The sequence below is a fragment of the Ochotona curzoniae genome, unplaced genomic scaffold (assembly GCF_017591425.1).
Source record: "Ochotona curzoniae isolate NIBS_2020 unplaced genomic scaffold, NIBS_Ocur_1.0 scaffold_2587, whole genome shotgun sequence".
Classification (NCBI taxonomy): Eukaryota; Metazoa; Chordata; class Mammalia; order Lagomorpha; family Ochotonidae; genus Ochotona; species Ochotona curzoniae.
This window is the reverse complement of record NW_024467096.1, coordinates 2451653-2467733: the sequence shown is the minus strand read 5'-3', so window position 1 is coordinate 2467733 and position 16081 is coordinate 2451653. Positions and strand designations below refer to the sequence as shown.

At 47.3% G+C, this 16081-nt stretch overlaps 1 protein-coding gene across 2 annotated transcripts in view; it reads left to right on the top strand.

Annotated features, from left to right (window-relative positions):
• Positions 1–16081, top strand: part of SEMA5B (semaphorin 5B) — a 42330-nt gene that overhangs the window by 10473 nt on the left and 15776 nt on the right. For both annotated transcript variants that reach the window (XM_041002819.1, XM_041002820.1), the window contains exons 4-5: positions 15599–15661; positions 15944–16042. In XM_041002819.1, the coding sequence (XP_040858753.1) occupies positions 15599–15661; positions 15944–16042 (162 nt within the window). The remainder of the gene's footprint in view (positions 1–15598; positions 15662–15943; positions 16043–16081) is intronic.

Sequence of the window (16081 nt, the reverse complement as noted above, 5' to 3'; positions counted from 1 at the left end):
TCCACCGATCCCATTTTCACTCAGCCTTTAAAGTGAGCAGTGATTGATTGATTTTCTGCTGCCAAGAAAGACTTTCCAGGCATAATTCCCTAAGTGCTCTGAGAGGCATTTTAATGAGATTCCTGGATCCAGAGTGTTTATCCCCAGTTGAGGGGCAGGTGCCAGGCCATCCCTACAGAGACTAGACATCTGGAGAAAGGATGGCCAGCTCTGTCTTTCCTCCTCACACCATGTGTCTGCGAGGATTCCCATTGATCTGGTGCTCATTGGAAACTTGCTGTGGACCAGAACTGAGCTGGGGGCTAAGGAAGTGCAATGGATCTCTTGGCCTCCAGGAAAAGATGGTGAGTGATACCCATGACCTTTTTAGAGCTGGTCAAGTGCTGGGTTGTTGGATCTGGTGTTTTCCCACATCAGGGAAGGCTTCCTGGTAGGTGGGGATGGCCCCTGGTCTGCTTCCTTCTCATAATTCCTGGGTCTATCCCCTGAGATGCCATTGCAACTGGTAGCAGGCCACCCCAGAGGAGGACTCAGGGAACAGAAATGGAGGGGATCAGGAGGAACAGGCTAAGTTGAGGAGAAATGTCCTTCTGTCCTCTTAGCCATATATGGACCAGCCTGGCTTTGTACCCATCTTTCCAGCCATCTTCCCAATAAACACTTGGTGAGCACCTGCTCCAGGCCAGGTATTTGAGATCCAAAGGCCAATCTGGCTGAGCCCTTTTTGCTTCAAGGAGCATGCTCATAAGAGATCACCTATGATCCTTTCCCTGGAGGAGAGGACCATGTGGCCTGTCCTAGGGCAGGGGCAAATCCTCAGAGGCAGCATCCTTTGGCATGCCAGCTTGGCTATAAGCAGTGACTCCAGAGCCCTGGTTCCACTTGACATCCACAGAAAACAGAGCCCGTGATGCCAACTCAGCATGGCAATGCCTGGGGGATAGCTGATGCAGAAGTGGCTCAATGTGAGTGGGAGGAGGTGGGGTAGGTCCTGGGCTCTGGCTTTCCATGTGTCTCCCATGGCTTGTCAGTGAGTATGGCGTGGCTGCGGGGAGTTAGAGAGGGAACTGCACAGAGATAGCAGCAAGCTGTAGGGGGCTGTGGGGCCCAGCAGGGGCTATGCAAAAGTCCCCCAGGGAGCTGACCCTGGGCTAGAACCCCATGGATGTGTTTGGTGGACAGCAAAGGGTGAGAACAGAGGTGTGGGCAGTGTGCAACCCTGGGCATCCCGATCAGAGGCTGAGAGAGTATTAAGGGGTGGGATGTGAGGCCATGTGGCAGGGCATCCTTGCTGTTGAGCTGAGGAGTTCATATTTGATTGGGAGGGCAATGGGATTCATCAGGAATATGAAGCAGGCATTAGGGTGGGAATGAGGCTAGCATGACTCCACACTATTGGGTGCCCTCTTGGCTGTACACTGTAATCTCCAGAGGGCTTTTTAAAAATGCAAGCGGGGTGGGGAAGGGTTGGTGGGAGAGGGGGAGACCAGTGCTGTGGTATAGTAGGCTAAGCGTCTGCCTGTGGCAATGGCCTCTCATATGGGCACTGATCCAATCCTGGCTGCTCCACTTCTGATTCAATTCTCTGCTCATGGCCCAGGAAAGCATTGGAGGATGGCCCAAGTTCTGGGGCCTTTGCACCCACATAGGAGACATGGAAGAAGTTCAAGGCTCCTGACTTTGAATCAGCTCAGCTTTGGCCATTGCTGCCATTTGGGGCGTGAACCAGCAAATGGAGGAAGATTTCTTTCGTTCTTTCTTTATTTCTTCTCTCTGAAACTCTACCTTTCAAATAAAAATCAAAATAAATCTTTTTTTTTTTTTTTAATTCTAGCAGGGGCAGACAACTGGCATGGCCATGAGGCACTGTATTGAACTACCTGAGCGTGAGTCCTGGCTCGGCTCCAGTACCTATTGGCCTGCTGAGTCACTCCCTGCAGGCAGTCGATCCCAGGCACTGGGGAATGAATCAGCAGATGGGAGATATCTCTCTCCTTTGAAATAAAAATAAAATAAGGTAAAATAAATTTAAAATTACCAGTGCCTTAGCCTTGCAGATTTTTTACTTTACTGATCAGAGGTAGAGCCTGGGCACTGGGATACTAAAAACTTCCAGGGGATTCCACTGTGCAGCTAAGCATAGCTTGGGGGACCCCCTGCTCTGGCATGTCACTAACGCCTTTTGTGCACTGAGCCTCCACTGTGACAGGTGGCACCCAGGTCACAGGTCACACACATTTCAGATGTAGGACAGTACCAAGGAAAGGAAGAAATATATTTTAGCTGCACATGCTCACCCTAAAGGAGAGAAGTAGCCAGAGGCTGGGGCAGGCAGTCTGCTCTCACTGTTGGCCTCTGGAATTCAGTGTGGGGCTCTCATGCTTCTTTGGACAGAGAAAGTCTTGACTTTTTTTTTTTTTAAAAGATTTGTTTATTTCATTGGAAAGGCAGATTTACAGAGAAAGGAGACACTCTCCACCATTGTGTTGCCACAGTGGTTAGAGTTGAGCCTATCCAAAGTCAGGAGCAAGGAGCCTTCTCCAGGTCCCTGACATGGGTGCAGGGCTCCAAGACTTTGGGCCTTCCTGTGCTGCTTTCCCAGGCTTCAGACAAGGGGGTGCATGGGAAGCAGATATGAACTGACACTTGTAGGGGATGCTAGTACCTATAGGTGAAAGATTAGCCAATTGAGCCATTGCACCAGCCCCAAGCCCTGACTTTTGATGACAAAAAGCCCAGCTTCACTGAATGTCCTACATTTACCCTTCTGGGAGTTTCGGGAAGCTGATACTAGGCTTGCTGTCCTCAGTGTCTACTGCCAGCATCCAAGTGCTGAGCTGCACCACCCTGCTGATGGGGGAGCCAAAGGGAGGCCCCACCCCCAGCCAGCTTCCTTTGCTCCCTCCACTGTGGAGCCCTCCAACCCTCCCATTTGGTCCCAGGGTATGATTTAAGCAAACTTAAAACCCAGTGCTTTATTGATAGTTTAAATAATTGATGTTCCTTAAAGGAGAAGCTAAATGCAAACAGTTTACATAAGCCGGTGTCTATTAAAGGGACTTCCGAGTACCCAGCCCCTATTAAACAATTAATGTAAATGACAATTCTCTGAGGAAAATAGAAGTAGCCTGCTAACTCCTTCCTATATTCTACCAAACACTGAAGGATGGATGGGGGGTGGGGAGCAAGTGCAGCTGGGAGCAGATGGGGCATGGATTGGGGAAAATGAGGGGTGGATGTGGTGGGGGACCAGGAACAGGGGCAGCCCACCTGCCATGGTTTTTCAGGGCCAGCTTCATAAACTGGTCTTGGGAGAGAAAAGGAGGTAGGTGATCAACAGCATCAGGGGCTGTGGCGAGGACCAGCATGGTGAGCGATCTAGGATTTGACCATTAGGAACTCAGCACTGACCTTGGCCAGAGCACTTGCAGGGGGTGTCACCACAGGAGGCTTAATTGCAACAGATTGTTGAACTAGGGTTGCAAGTGTCCTGCAAGAACAGAAATGCTAACCCTGGCGGGGCTTTGTCTGGGCTGGGCAGACATTGAAGGTGATCCCGGAGCTTCTCTCTACAATGTCCAAGCTTGAACCTGACCATGCTACATGGGGGACTCAGTGCACAGAAGTTGCCTTCAGACCCATCCAGTGTCCCTGGCTCCTGAGTGTCTGGGGGAGCAGCTGGGTGAGCAGTTGAGATTGTATCCATGATCATGTCACCAGCGGTCTCTCCTGACCCCAGGAAGCGACGCAGCTGCTCTGTCACCAGCCTGGAATTTCCAGGGCAGACCTCATTGAAAGTACTTGGCATGCCAGATGCTGGAGTAGTTATCAATGTATATATCCTCATGTTCTCAGCAATCATGAGAAAAAGTGAAAGATTGGAAAAGGCACACATTGTAATGACATAATGAAAGAGGAGATGGCCACAGATGCAAGATTAAGCACCTTCTGGGGTGGAGAAAGAAGATGGTGCCATCACAGTGCCTAAGTAGGGGGCACAGCTGTAGGAAAGGCATGGAGGCAAGCTGACTTCCGGAGAGTTCAGAACCTGGAGTGTCAGAAGAGGTGGGCATTTGGCCTAGTGATGAAGATACCTGGTGGGACTCCTACATCCCTCAGTGGAGCACCTGCATTCCAGTCCCAGCTCTACCTCTGATTCCACCCTCCCACTAGTGCATGTCCTGGGAGGCAGCAGATGATGGCTCAGGTGGCTGGGTCTCTGGCATCCATGTGGGAGACCTGGATGGAGATCCTGGCTTCTGGCGTCAGCCTGTCCAAGCTCTGGCTATTATTGGCATTTGAAGAGTGGCCCAACAGATGAAAGATCTCTCTCTCTCTGCCTTTTCTTTTTTATTTAAGAGGAAATAAAAGATGTCAGGCATTGGAGAGTGTGAGGATAAAGCACAAGGCCATCAAGAGGAACTGGTCACATTTTTCTAAATGCCAAGATTGGAGCCCAGGTCTCCCATTCTATCCCACACAGCAATCCTGTCCTCTACACCCTTCCTCCTTTGCCTAGTGAAGAGCCAGGACTCACCTTCAGAGCCTGAATTTAGGGACCCCAGGAAAGATTAGAGGTATCAAAAAGGTGGGGGCTGGAATCAAGAGCTCCAGTGAAAGGCTGCCTTCCCCCAACAGCCTCAGCACATGTACCAGACCATTACCATTCACAGGCTGGAGCCTGGAGGGTTCACACTAGAGAAGCACAAGGACTCTAGGCACCATCCTCCTGGAGGCTGGCAGAGACAGGAAAAGACTGTGTTACAGAGAGAGAAAAACAAGAGATGGGGAGTGAGAGAGCTCTTCCATTTGCTGGATCACTCCCCACATGGCCACAATGACTGGAACTGGGCCTGTTTGAAGCCAGGAGCTCCATCAGGGTCTCCCACATGGATGCAGGAATCCAAGCACTTAAGCCATCTTCTGCTGCTTTCCCAGGAGCATTTACAGGAATATTGGATCAGAAATGAGTTAGCTGGGATTGGAACCAGAACCCCTGTAGGTTGCCAGCATAGCAGATGGAAGCTTAGTGTGCTTTGCCACACACACACACCACACTGTACTCTTAAAACAAGTTAGAGAAATGTAGTTTTCCTTGTGCAAAACTTCACACTCAAGTCACACAGTTACCAGCAGCCTCAAGAGCTGCTACTTAAGTTTCTCACTCATAGGTTTGCTTCCCTCCTCTGCTTTGAATTATGCCTTAACATTGATTTATTTTCATTGATTTGAAAGATGACAAGAGAGGAAGATCTTCCATCCTCTGATTCATGCCCCCAAACCTGCAACAGCCATGGTTGGACTAGGCTGAACCAGGAAGCAAGAACTGACTGACATCTCCCGCAATACTCCCTATGCTGCTTCCCAGGGTGTGTGCTAGGAAGGAGCTGGAGTGGAGTTGGAGTTGGGACTCAAGCCCAGGCTCTCCAACGTGGGCTGTAGCTGTCACAAGAGGCCCCTCTCCTACTCCAACAGATGCCTGCCTCTTGATCATTTTATAGCAAACCTCAGACATTTCCATAGGTATTTCTGAAGACAAGGGTTTTAAAGATTGATTTATTTTTATTTGAAAGGCAAAGTTACATGGAGAGGGATAGAGAGGAAATGAAAAGACAGAAAGCTTTTCTATGCACTGATTCACTTCCCAAATGGCTGCAACAGCTGGAAATAGGTGGGTCCAAAGCCAGGAGGCAGGAACCTCCTCCAGGCCCCCCACATGGGAACAGGGGCCTAAGGACTTGTGCCATTGTCCACTGCTCTCCTGGGCCACCACAGGGAGCTGGATTGGAAGTGGAGCAGCCAGGACACAAACTGGAGCCTATGTGGGATGCTGGTGCTATAGGAACGACTTACCAGCTATACAACAGCACCAGCCCCAGGATATTGTTTTTAAGATGATCTAAAGTTAATAAGAATTTCCTGTCAGTAAATGTCCAGCTAATGGGTTTTACTGACTGCGGTCCAGGTGACACGTCTCATGGTCTTCTGGTCGCTCTGTTGCCTGTGCATTGTTAAGGCCGAGAACTTTATTCAATTTACAAGCTGGGGAGAATCAAGATGGTGGAATAGGGTAAGGACACGTTTAAACGGACGGAAAAAATTTAATCAGGATGAAGCAGAGACAACATATTCCAAGAAATAGGAAAGGACAGAACAACAACAGGGGTACCTAGAGACTGACAGACACAGGAGAGCAGCGGACACAACGGTGTAGTGTTGTGGTGACTGATATTCCAGCAGCATTCAGCTAATGGCGATCTGAACTCCACCAGCAGCCAGAACTCCACCAGCAACCAGGTGGGAAGGGACTTTCACTGGGAGCTTGGGAAGTGAGCCCAGACAAAGAATTGTCCATCCTGCTGGTCCCTTTGATTTGACCAGGAGCAGAGACAGAGCAGCAGATCCCAGATGGGCAGTGTGTGAACAGGATGGATTTCATAGCCCAGTCAGCCCCCTAGAGCTGAATTGGGGCTCCAATTTGTGTAAGGAGGAAAGGGCAAGGGAAAGGACTGAGCATGTGCTGAGCTGGGAGTGAACTCATTTCTGACTCAGTGAACTGCAAAGACGTGGCATTCTATAGGTTCCACCCCAGACAGGTCTGGGTAGCCCTAAGACCTGATGACCAGCAGATCAAGAACTCTAGTGGTGGTACGTCAGGCACCATTTTGTACACTGTGGCAACAGCTTTAGGACTGCAGGGGACAACAGTGAACTGCGCATTGCTGAGCTCGCAAGAACTCACTGAGCTCCGTGGATTGCACTGGTCCCACAGGAAAATAATACAAACTGTGGCATCGTGCAAGTCAAAATAGGTCCGTGTGGCGCCCAGACCTAATGTCCAACAGGTTCCGACAAGATCAGCGCTACCAACAACCTAACTAGATAGGACACCTGGTGTCTCTCTAATCCTGGGACCTGCTCCAACCGGAAGTGGGAGAAAGGTTGCAGAGACAACAGTGCAGCCTCAGCATGGTATCAGAGGAGGTGGAGAGTGATGAGCCAAGAGCTGGGGCTGCGGAGACCATTGTGGATATCTGACATAAGAAGCCAGACCTGGAACTCGCTGGAGGTTGTGGCACAAGTGGCTGCAAGCAAAAAGTTGTGTGCCAACTGAAATAAGTAAAATCGCATTGTAGACCTGTGGGTTACACAGCTTAGAAACCTACCACAAGGAGACGACTCTGCTAACCAGAAGTACAATGATCAAGAGCAAAAGATGAGACAAAGGCACAATGAATATTACTGAGCACTCCCCTGCAAAGGAGCAAAACCCTATGCCAACCTCAGAGTTAACTGAGGAAGACATTGAGAAAATGGGACACACAGAATCCATAAGACTCATTTTGAAGATTCTGGTCAAAAATGAGAAGCTCATGCAAGAGTTCAAAGAATTTAAGGAAGCAACAAAGCAAATCAAGGCTGATATATCAGAAATTAAGAACACAGTAGAGCAAATTAAAAGTACAACAGACAGTCTCCAAAATAGAAGAAAGCAAGCAGAAGAAAAAATCTCAGAATTGGCAGATATCTCCTGTCACCAAGGGGAAGCAAACAAAAAGCTGGAAGCAGAGCTGGATCAGGCCAAAAAACGTATTCAAGAATTAAAAGATGCTATTAAGAGGCCAAATATAAGAGTTATGGGAGTCCCAGAAGGTGCAGAAAGAGAAGCTGAGTTTGCAAATGTATTTAATGAAATAATCAAGGAAAATTTCCCTAATCTGGAGAAAGAATTGGGAAACAAGATCCAGGAGGGACACAGAACGCCCAAGAGGCTTGATCAAAAGCGATCTTCACCAAAACACATGATCATCAAGCTCTCTTCAGTTGGACAGAAGGAAAAGATCCTTAAATGTGCACGTGAAAAACATCAATTGACATATAAAGGAATGCCAATTAAACTCATAGGAGATCTCTCACAGGAAACTCTATAGGCAAGAAGAGAATGGAGTGACATATTCCAGATTTTAAAAGAAAAAATTGTCGGCCTAAGATAACATATTCAGCAAAGCTTTCTTTTGTCTTTGAAAATGAAATAAAGTTCTTCCACAGTAAAGAAAAGTTAAAAGAATTTGCCTCTTCCAAACCTGCCCTACAAATGATACTTCAACATGTTCTCTTCACAGAGAAGAGGAATAGCACCCACCAAAACCAAAGGCAAATGGGAAGAACATCCCAGTAAAATGACAACAGAAGACTAAACCAATGAACAGCCCATTCCTAAAAGGACAGGACCAAAGTACCACCCATACATATTAACCCTGAATGTAAATGGCTTGAGGTGAATCAAACATCATAGATTAGTAGACTGGATTAAAAAACAAAACCCACCTGTTTATTGTCTCTAGGAGACACACTCCAACAAAGATCAGTGGAAACTCTATCACATGGGTTTTGTTGTTTTCTGTTAGTGTCATCTCTTCAAAACACTTTCTTCTGATTAAATCATTCAATGACTCATAGATCATGCAGTAACATCACTTTCTTCAAGAAGGTTCTTGATTTTCATTTCTTTAGCTACACGTTAGTCATTTAGTAGCATGTTATTTAACTTCATGGTGTTGTTAATTTCTTTTTTTCTTCCTCATGTTGATATTGTTTTGTGGCTTTCATTTAAGGGAATGTATAGTAGTTGTGTAATGGAGACTGTCATATCTAGTAACATGTCATTTAACTTCATGGCATTGTAAATTTCTATTTTTCTTTCTATTGTTGATTTTGTATTATGACTTTTCATTTGAGGGGATGTACAGTAGCTGTGAAATGGAGACTAACATCCAGATGTGAGGATACAATGTAGTATGCATTTCTACTTCCAGACAAAGATGGACTTAAAATGAAACTGTTCACTATATCTTGACAATAGGATGCTGAACTCTCTGCCATTGTCCATGCCCGCAATGATGAACATATGACTGAGTATGAAGAACTATATTTTAGTAATGATAAAGAGGAATTAGGTGGGAGGGAAGGAATTGGGTAGGGGATAAGGGAAATGCCAGGAGCCTATGGAATTGGATCATAAAATAATAAAATGTTCAAAATAAATAAATAAATAAACAGTCTAAAGAGTAAAAAAAATTTAGGAGCTGAGGGATTCTTCCTGCACCCTATTATGCATTCCTTTGTGGGAGGGCAGGATGCATGCTGTCTGATTCTCCCCCTTCTCTCTCAGCATCCTTAATGGCCATGTCCTGGACCCATTTGTTCTTTCAATGTTACACTGTCTTACTAAACCACTTCTATGAAGAGAAACTTGTCTTCACTGCTAACTCAGTGATCCAGTCAGATAGTAAAGGCACCATCCGCACATTTATTTACCAGTTTTCAAAGAATGAGCTGTTTTGCTGGTGCTTTTTTTTTAAGATTTGTTTTATTTTATTGGAAAGTCAAATATACAGAGAGAAGGAGAGACAGAGAGCAAGATCTTCTGTCTGATGATTTCACTCCCCAAGTGACTGCAATGGCTGGTGCTGCACCAATCCAAAGTCAGGAGCCTGGAGCTTTTCTGGGTATCCCATGCAGGTGCAGGGTCCCAGGGCTTTGGGCCATCCTCAACTGCTTTCCCAGGCCACAAGCAGGGAGCTGGATGGGAAGCGGGGTTGCCGGGATTAGAACCGACACCCATATGGGATCCCAGTGTGTTCAAGGCATGGACTTTAGCCGCTAGGCTATTGTGCTGGGCCCTTGCTGGTTCCTTTTAATACTACTCAGTTAATTTTATTTTATGATCACAAGAAACTCATGGATTTAAACATTGTCAATGAGCATCCTTTATGATAAACCAGTCTTTGATGTGTAGGAGTCTCTTGGCATCAGCTGTTAGATCATTCTGACCTTGACCTCGTCATTCCTTGTTAACGTGGATGACAGACAAGGTACACTTGCTACCCCAGACCTGGAATCCGCTGTTTTTCTGGGAAGCCCTGGCTCTTTTCGGAGGGAAGTGGTTAGTGATTTTGGATTACGATTTGTTTCTTTAGAAAGAGTTACAGAGACAGAAGGAGAAACAGAGATCTTTCATCTGCTGGTTCACTCCCTTGATGACCATAACAACCAGAGTTGGGCTAAGCCAAAACTAGTAGCCAGGAGCTCCTTTCTGGTTTCCCATAGGTGTGCAAGGGCCCACACACTCAGGCCATTCTCTGCTGCTTTCCTAGATGCATTAGCAGGGAGCTGGATTGGAAGTGGAGCACTAGGACTCTGACCAGCATCCATTTGGGATGTTGGTATCACTTAACTCACTGTGCCACAACAAGAGCCCCTCAAATAAATCTTTTAAGAAAGAGAGATAATGTGAAAAATATAAGCACACATTTTTAGGAGTGGGTGTTCGCCCAGCCCTTGTGTCCTACCTCTGGGTGCCTGAGTTCCATACGCAGCTCTGGCTTTTGAACCTGACAGCTGCTTTCTGCTACTGCAAACCTCAGAGGGCGTCAGGTGATGCCCCAAGTAGCTGCTTCCTGCCACCACCTGGGAGGCTTGGGCTGCACTCTCTACTCCTGGCTTTGGCCCCAGGTTCATCCCAGGATTGCTCTGCATGTTTGGGAGGTGAACAGAGGATAGGAGCGCTCTCTCTCTCTCTCTCTCTCTCTCTCTCTCTCTCTCTCTGCCTCTCTCATGCTCTGTTCCCAAGTAAATAAAAATTTTGAATTAAGGCACTTTTAATTATAACCAACTAGTATCTTCTGCAATATAAAAATGTTTTGTTTATAACACAAAAAACTTTGAAATAGGGATCTTAAAAATATGATTGGGAAAAATAAAATTTGAATCAAAGCATCCAAAGATAAAAAACTTGGAAAAAAACTATTAGAACTAAGAATATACAACTAGACAAGCAAACATGAAAAATGGGAGAAATATTAGAAGACTGGAGGATCCATACATGAGGGCCAGCAGCAGACTGGATGAATAAGAGTTTTACAAGAGATGACACAGGCGAAGGCGAGGATAAAATCTAAAACAATGTCACCTAAGAAAACGTGCCAAGACAGAAGATTTAGTCTACAAATAAAAAATATTGACTGACCTTCCAGAAGAGACCGACTCTCACCATTATGGCATTCAAGACACTCTTAATAAGAAGAGAAGTCTCCATGGGACTGGTGTGGTGGCTTGACTGGATGAACTTCTGCCTGCAGCAGTGGCATCCCATCTGGACACTGGTTTTAGTCTTGGCTGCTCCACTTCCAATCCGTCTCCCTGCTTATCGACTGGGAAAGCAGCAGAGGTTGGCTTAAGTCCTTGTGTCCTTACATCCATCCACATAGGAGACTCAGAAGAAGCTCCTGGCTCCTTGTTTCAGATAGGTTCAGCACCAGCTGTTGTGGCCATCTGGGGAGTGAACCAATGGATGGAGGATCTCTCTCCCTCTCTCCACCTTTCCTTTCTCCCCCCGCCCCGTATCTTTCTCTATATATAAATCTACCTTTCAAATAAAATAAAAGAAAAATGTAAAACAAAAAGAGAAGACTCTAGAACCTTCCAGAGCCTATAGGAGCAGAGAAAAGAACAACTCCAAAGACTGGCAAATACAGTTACATCTTATTCATCAACAGCAATATTAAAACCTTGAAGACCATGGAGAAATCAATGCCCTTAAAGCTTTTCATGAAAATTGTTTTCCACCTAGAATGTTGCATCACAAATATCAATTAAATATGAAGAGCAAAAAAAGATCAGACATGGCAAGAGTTTTTAAAATGGGCTTACTGTGTGCCATCTCTTAGGAAGACACTGAGGATGTATTCACCAAAGCAAGCAAATCCAGAAAGAGGGGAAAAAGGGACTCAGAAGCAGGAGAGGAGAGGCAGGTGAGACGCAGGTCAGGTGCCAGAGGGTGACTCTGACCCAAATCGTTTGTGCGTGCATCCTCAAGAGGGCTTTGTCAGGGTTGTGGGACCGTCTGAGCATCATCAGTGATAACCACACACCATGCTATCAGATGAATATGGCCAAGTTAACTGTGCTGCCTGAGAGAAGCAGGAAGTTGTTCAAGAAAGGAAACCTCATAAGATTCCAGAGATTGCGCTCATGCACACGTCTGTCTTTTCCTGAGTCTCAAATCAGGATGTGTCTTGTGGTCACCCTTGGCCACACCGTATCTTGATGGAGTTGTTGCCACCTGTGCAGACATGGACTTGGATCTAAGTCCTGGCATTCTGACCCAACAGCAGCAGCAGCTAGACATATTGGTGCACAGAACACTTTAACACCTCATGAGGAAGCACAAGGGGTCCTGGTTAATCAGAGAACTTTCTGTGGGCACCTTCTGGTAAGATCTAGAAAGTGTTAGCATCCAGATTTGCAGAATATGGTGAGCAGCTTGGCAGAAAATCATAGATATCGGAGTGGACCTGTCTGTGAGAATAACTGCTTCGGGGCTGGTATTGCGGTGCAGTGGGCAAAGCTGCCACCTACCAAGTCCCTAGCATCCAAACGGGCACTGATCAAGCCTTGGCTGCTCTGCTTCCAATCCAGCTCCCTGTTGACACACCTGAGAGAGCAGCAGAGGATGACCCAAGTGCTTGGACCCCTGCATCCACGTGGGAGACCTGGAAGAAGCTCCAGGCTCCTGGCTTCGGTCTGGCCCATAGTGATCATTAGGAGAGTGAACCAGTGGATGGAAAATCTCTGTTTATCCTCTCTCTGTAATTCTGCCTTTCAGATAAATAAATATTTTTAAAAACAAAACAAAACAAAGAATTACTGGGACCAGCATGGTGGCCTAGCAGCTAAAGTCCTCACCTTGAACACACCAGGATCCCATATGGGTGCTGATTCTAATCCCAGTGGCCCCACTTCCCATCCAGCTCCCTGTTTGTGGTCTGGGAAAACAGTTGAGGACGGTCCAAAGTCTTGGGACCCTGCACCCATGTGGGAGACCTGGAGGAAATTCCTGGCTCCTGGCTTCGGATCAGCACAGCTCTGGCTGTGGCGGTCACTTGAGGAGTGAGTCATCAGACAGAAGATCTTCCTCTTTGTCTCTCTCTTACTCTCTATATATCTGACTTTGCAATAAAAATAAATAAATCTTTAAAAAAAATTCTTTAAGAAAAAAGGCTTTCTCTTTAGGAAACCAGAAAACAAAAAAGCTTTGAAATGGGAAGGCAGTCCAGAGGAGAGCGCAGAAGGGTTAAGGATACTTAATCTTGCTTACATTTTTCTTTTTTTATGCACAAGATTGATACATAATAAAATATATGTCTAAACATGGGCACTTTCAGTAAGTTGACATTGAAAATTTAACGTTTCATTGACAGCAAATTTCCTTTCTTATAGGAACTTGGTGGCGTCTCACATGCAGTGAAGTCTGTGGTTCTAGCTAGTAGCAGTAAGCAATTTTTCCAAATTGACAGCATTGCAAATTTCAATATTGATTTTAATTTAAAATGTGAAAGAATTATAGTAGGAGGATGGAAAGGGGCAAATGCATGCGTGCTTTGGGGTGGGAGAGATTAGAGATGGGTGAGTGGGAAGACTATTCACCTCCACAACAAGAATTCAAAGGATGAAGTCTGATTGATGCATATTTTTGAGAAAGCGATTTAAACACACACATCCACACATTCACACACACACACACACACAGCCTGGTGCAGTTGTTAAGTTAGAGCTTAGGATGTTGGAGTGCCTGATTCCAGTTCCAGCTTCCTGCTAATCCGCACCCGGGGAGGCAGCAGGGAATGAGCTGAGGTCACTGTTAACCCCGCAATAGGGAGGCCTGGATGGAGTTCTGCATTTCCAGTCTTCTGCCTGACTCTGCTTCAGCTGTTGTGGATATTCAAGAAGTGAGCCAGCGGATGGCAGATGGAAAGGCTCTGTCTCCTTGCCTTTCAAATCAAGTGGAACGAAGCTTTCTAACTCTTAAAAAGAGCACATGGAGAACTAGTCAAAAGAACTAAGTTTCCTTGGGTGAAGGGGTTGGAGGGTGGGCGGAGTGGGTTGTTGAGGTTTCTATTAATACACTTTTCATACTACTTTACTTGTAACACTCATCATTACTTTGATTAAAAACAATTTTAAAAATAAATAAACTCAAAAAAGCTCATTCTGTGTTGTTGTCATTATAAATATATGTACTCTTTGGGGGCCATATGGTCTAACGTTTGGTTCAAGAAATCTGTTTGCTGTGAGAGGCTGCAGGGTATGGCAGAAAGAGCTTCTCTGCTGAGTGTCTGGTTTTGCATCTTGGTTTAGTTGCTTACTATCTGTGTGACCTTGGCCAAATTGCTCAGCCTCTTTGGGCTTTAGTTTCCTCTCACTGGCAGTTGAGAGGCTGTCAAGAACGCAGATCTGAGGCTGCTTGCCTACTGCCTGTCTTGCTGCGGAGCTCAGGGTCATGTTAACTACTTTCTGGGGAATACATCTGCCTGCCCCCTGAAGAACAGGGCTGACCCTTCTGACCTGCCCTTGTGCTCAGGGGTACCAAGGCCTCATCCCCACAGTGCCACTGTCCAGAACTTTCAGTGTGCTGCTCAGCATAGCCCCCCAAAAGCTCCCATATTTATGCCCTACTCTCATGCCAGGCTCAGCCTGGGAACCTGATTATGCTCAGTTGTGCGAAGCCTGCCCTTCTGTGGCCCAGCTCCAGGGCTTACTTTGCCTTTCTCTGAGGTCTGGGAGAAACAGGGCCTGGGCTTCAGGCTTGGCCTGCAGGAAGGATGAGCTTAGTCTGGCCCCAGGTCAAATCTGAAGTCAGCCTGCCCTCACCCAGAACAGCCATCCCTTGGCTCGGATCTGTTGCTGTCTGGAAAGCAGAGCAGATTGGCTTGGCTAGAAGCAGCCTTGATCATGGGCAAGCCAGGTGCACTCCCTTTTGCCTGGATGAATGGGATAGCTGCTTGCCCAGGGCTTGCTCTTCCGGGTCAATGGGGCTGTTCATGTTTATACATGTGACCCAGAAATACCAAATGAGTCATCCAAGGCTGCTGACACTGCTGGAATGGGAAGGGTGTCACTGCTTCCTGAGGGCAGAGGATGGCAATAGAACCAGCAAAGGAGGATTGTGAAAGGCACAGGGCAGGGTGGCAAGACCACTCCTAATCATGGGCCTAAGAGAACATGGCACTATCCCCAAAGTCCCCAGACAGCCTGAGTGGCACTTCCAGGGAACAAAAGGGGGTTGCAGACTCATTGGGGATGCAGCAGCAGCTAGGGAGGGGGGCATCTGGGAGGCAAAGGGATGAGTCACATGGGGGAGCTAAAGGGATATGGATCCAAAGCCTGCTCCCCCACCAACCAGCTGCAGTGCTGGGCGTTGTATCAATGGCATGGAGCCTCCGCTTTCCTGTGGGCAAGAGGAGAGGCACCACGGTGCAGGGCTCTCCTGAGGTGATTCCACATCTTGTCCTTGAAATTTGTAAAGCTTGGCCTTTCTCTAAAGCTGCTCTCCTGCCTCTGACTTCCTGGCACATACTAGAGGCCTAGGTCTCTCTCTCCAGCTCAGTGCCTGGGTGGGTCAAAGGCCCGCCGTGCTGATGTGGGGACATTGCTATTCTAGTCTTCACTGCCCCGAGCAGGAAGGGAGGGGAGAGCAGGCAGTCCTAGCAGGTGTCACCCCTGTGGGCCACGTCATGTCTGTGTGCTCCTCCTACAGGCCACAGAGTGGGCCTCCAACGAGGACACCCGCCGCTCCTGCCAAAGCAAAGGCAAGACTGAGGTACGTGGTTGGGACTGGCGAGGCCTGTGGTTGTGGGGACTCATGGCTGAATGTGGACATGTGGTCTCCTGACCCAGGTGACCGGGGTCCCTTGTGTAGGGGCACATGGAGCTGCGCCCCAAACCCAAAAGGAGGGGACATCCAGAGATATAATCTGACCATTGGGGCAGGCTGGATGTGGGCAGATGGGATTGTGCTGGCACGGTGGGCAGGATTTCCCTGGTGCCACCCCGGGGGAGGAGTGTCGGGGGGAGCCTTTGGTCACTCAGCTTCATCCCTTAGGAGGAGTGTCACAACTACGTGCGAGTCCTACTCCTCACCGGTCGGAAGGTGTTCATGTGCGGGACCAATGCCTTCTCTCCTGTATGCACCAGCAGACAGGTGGGCAGCTCAGGATGGGACTGGCAGGTGGGGACACCA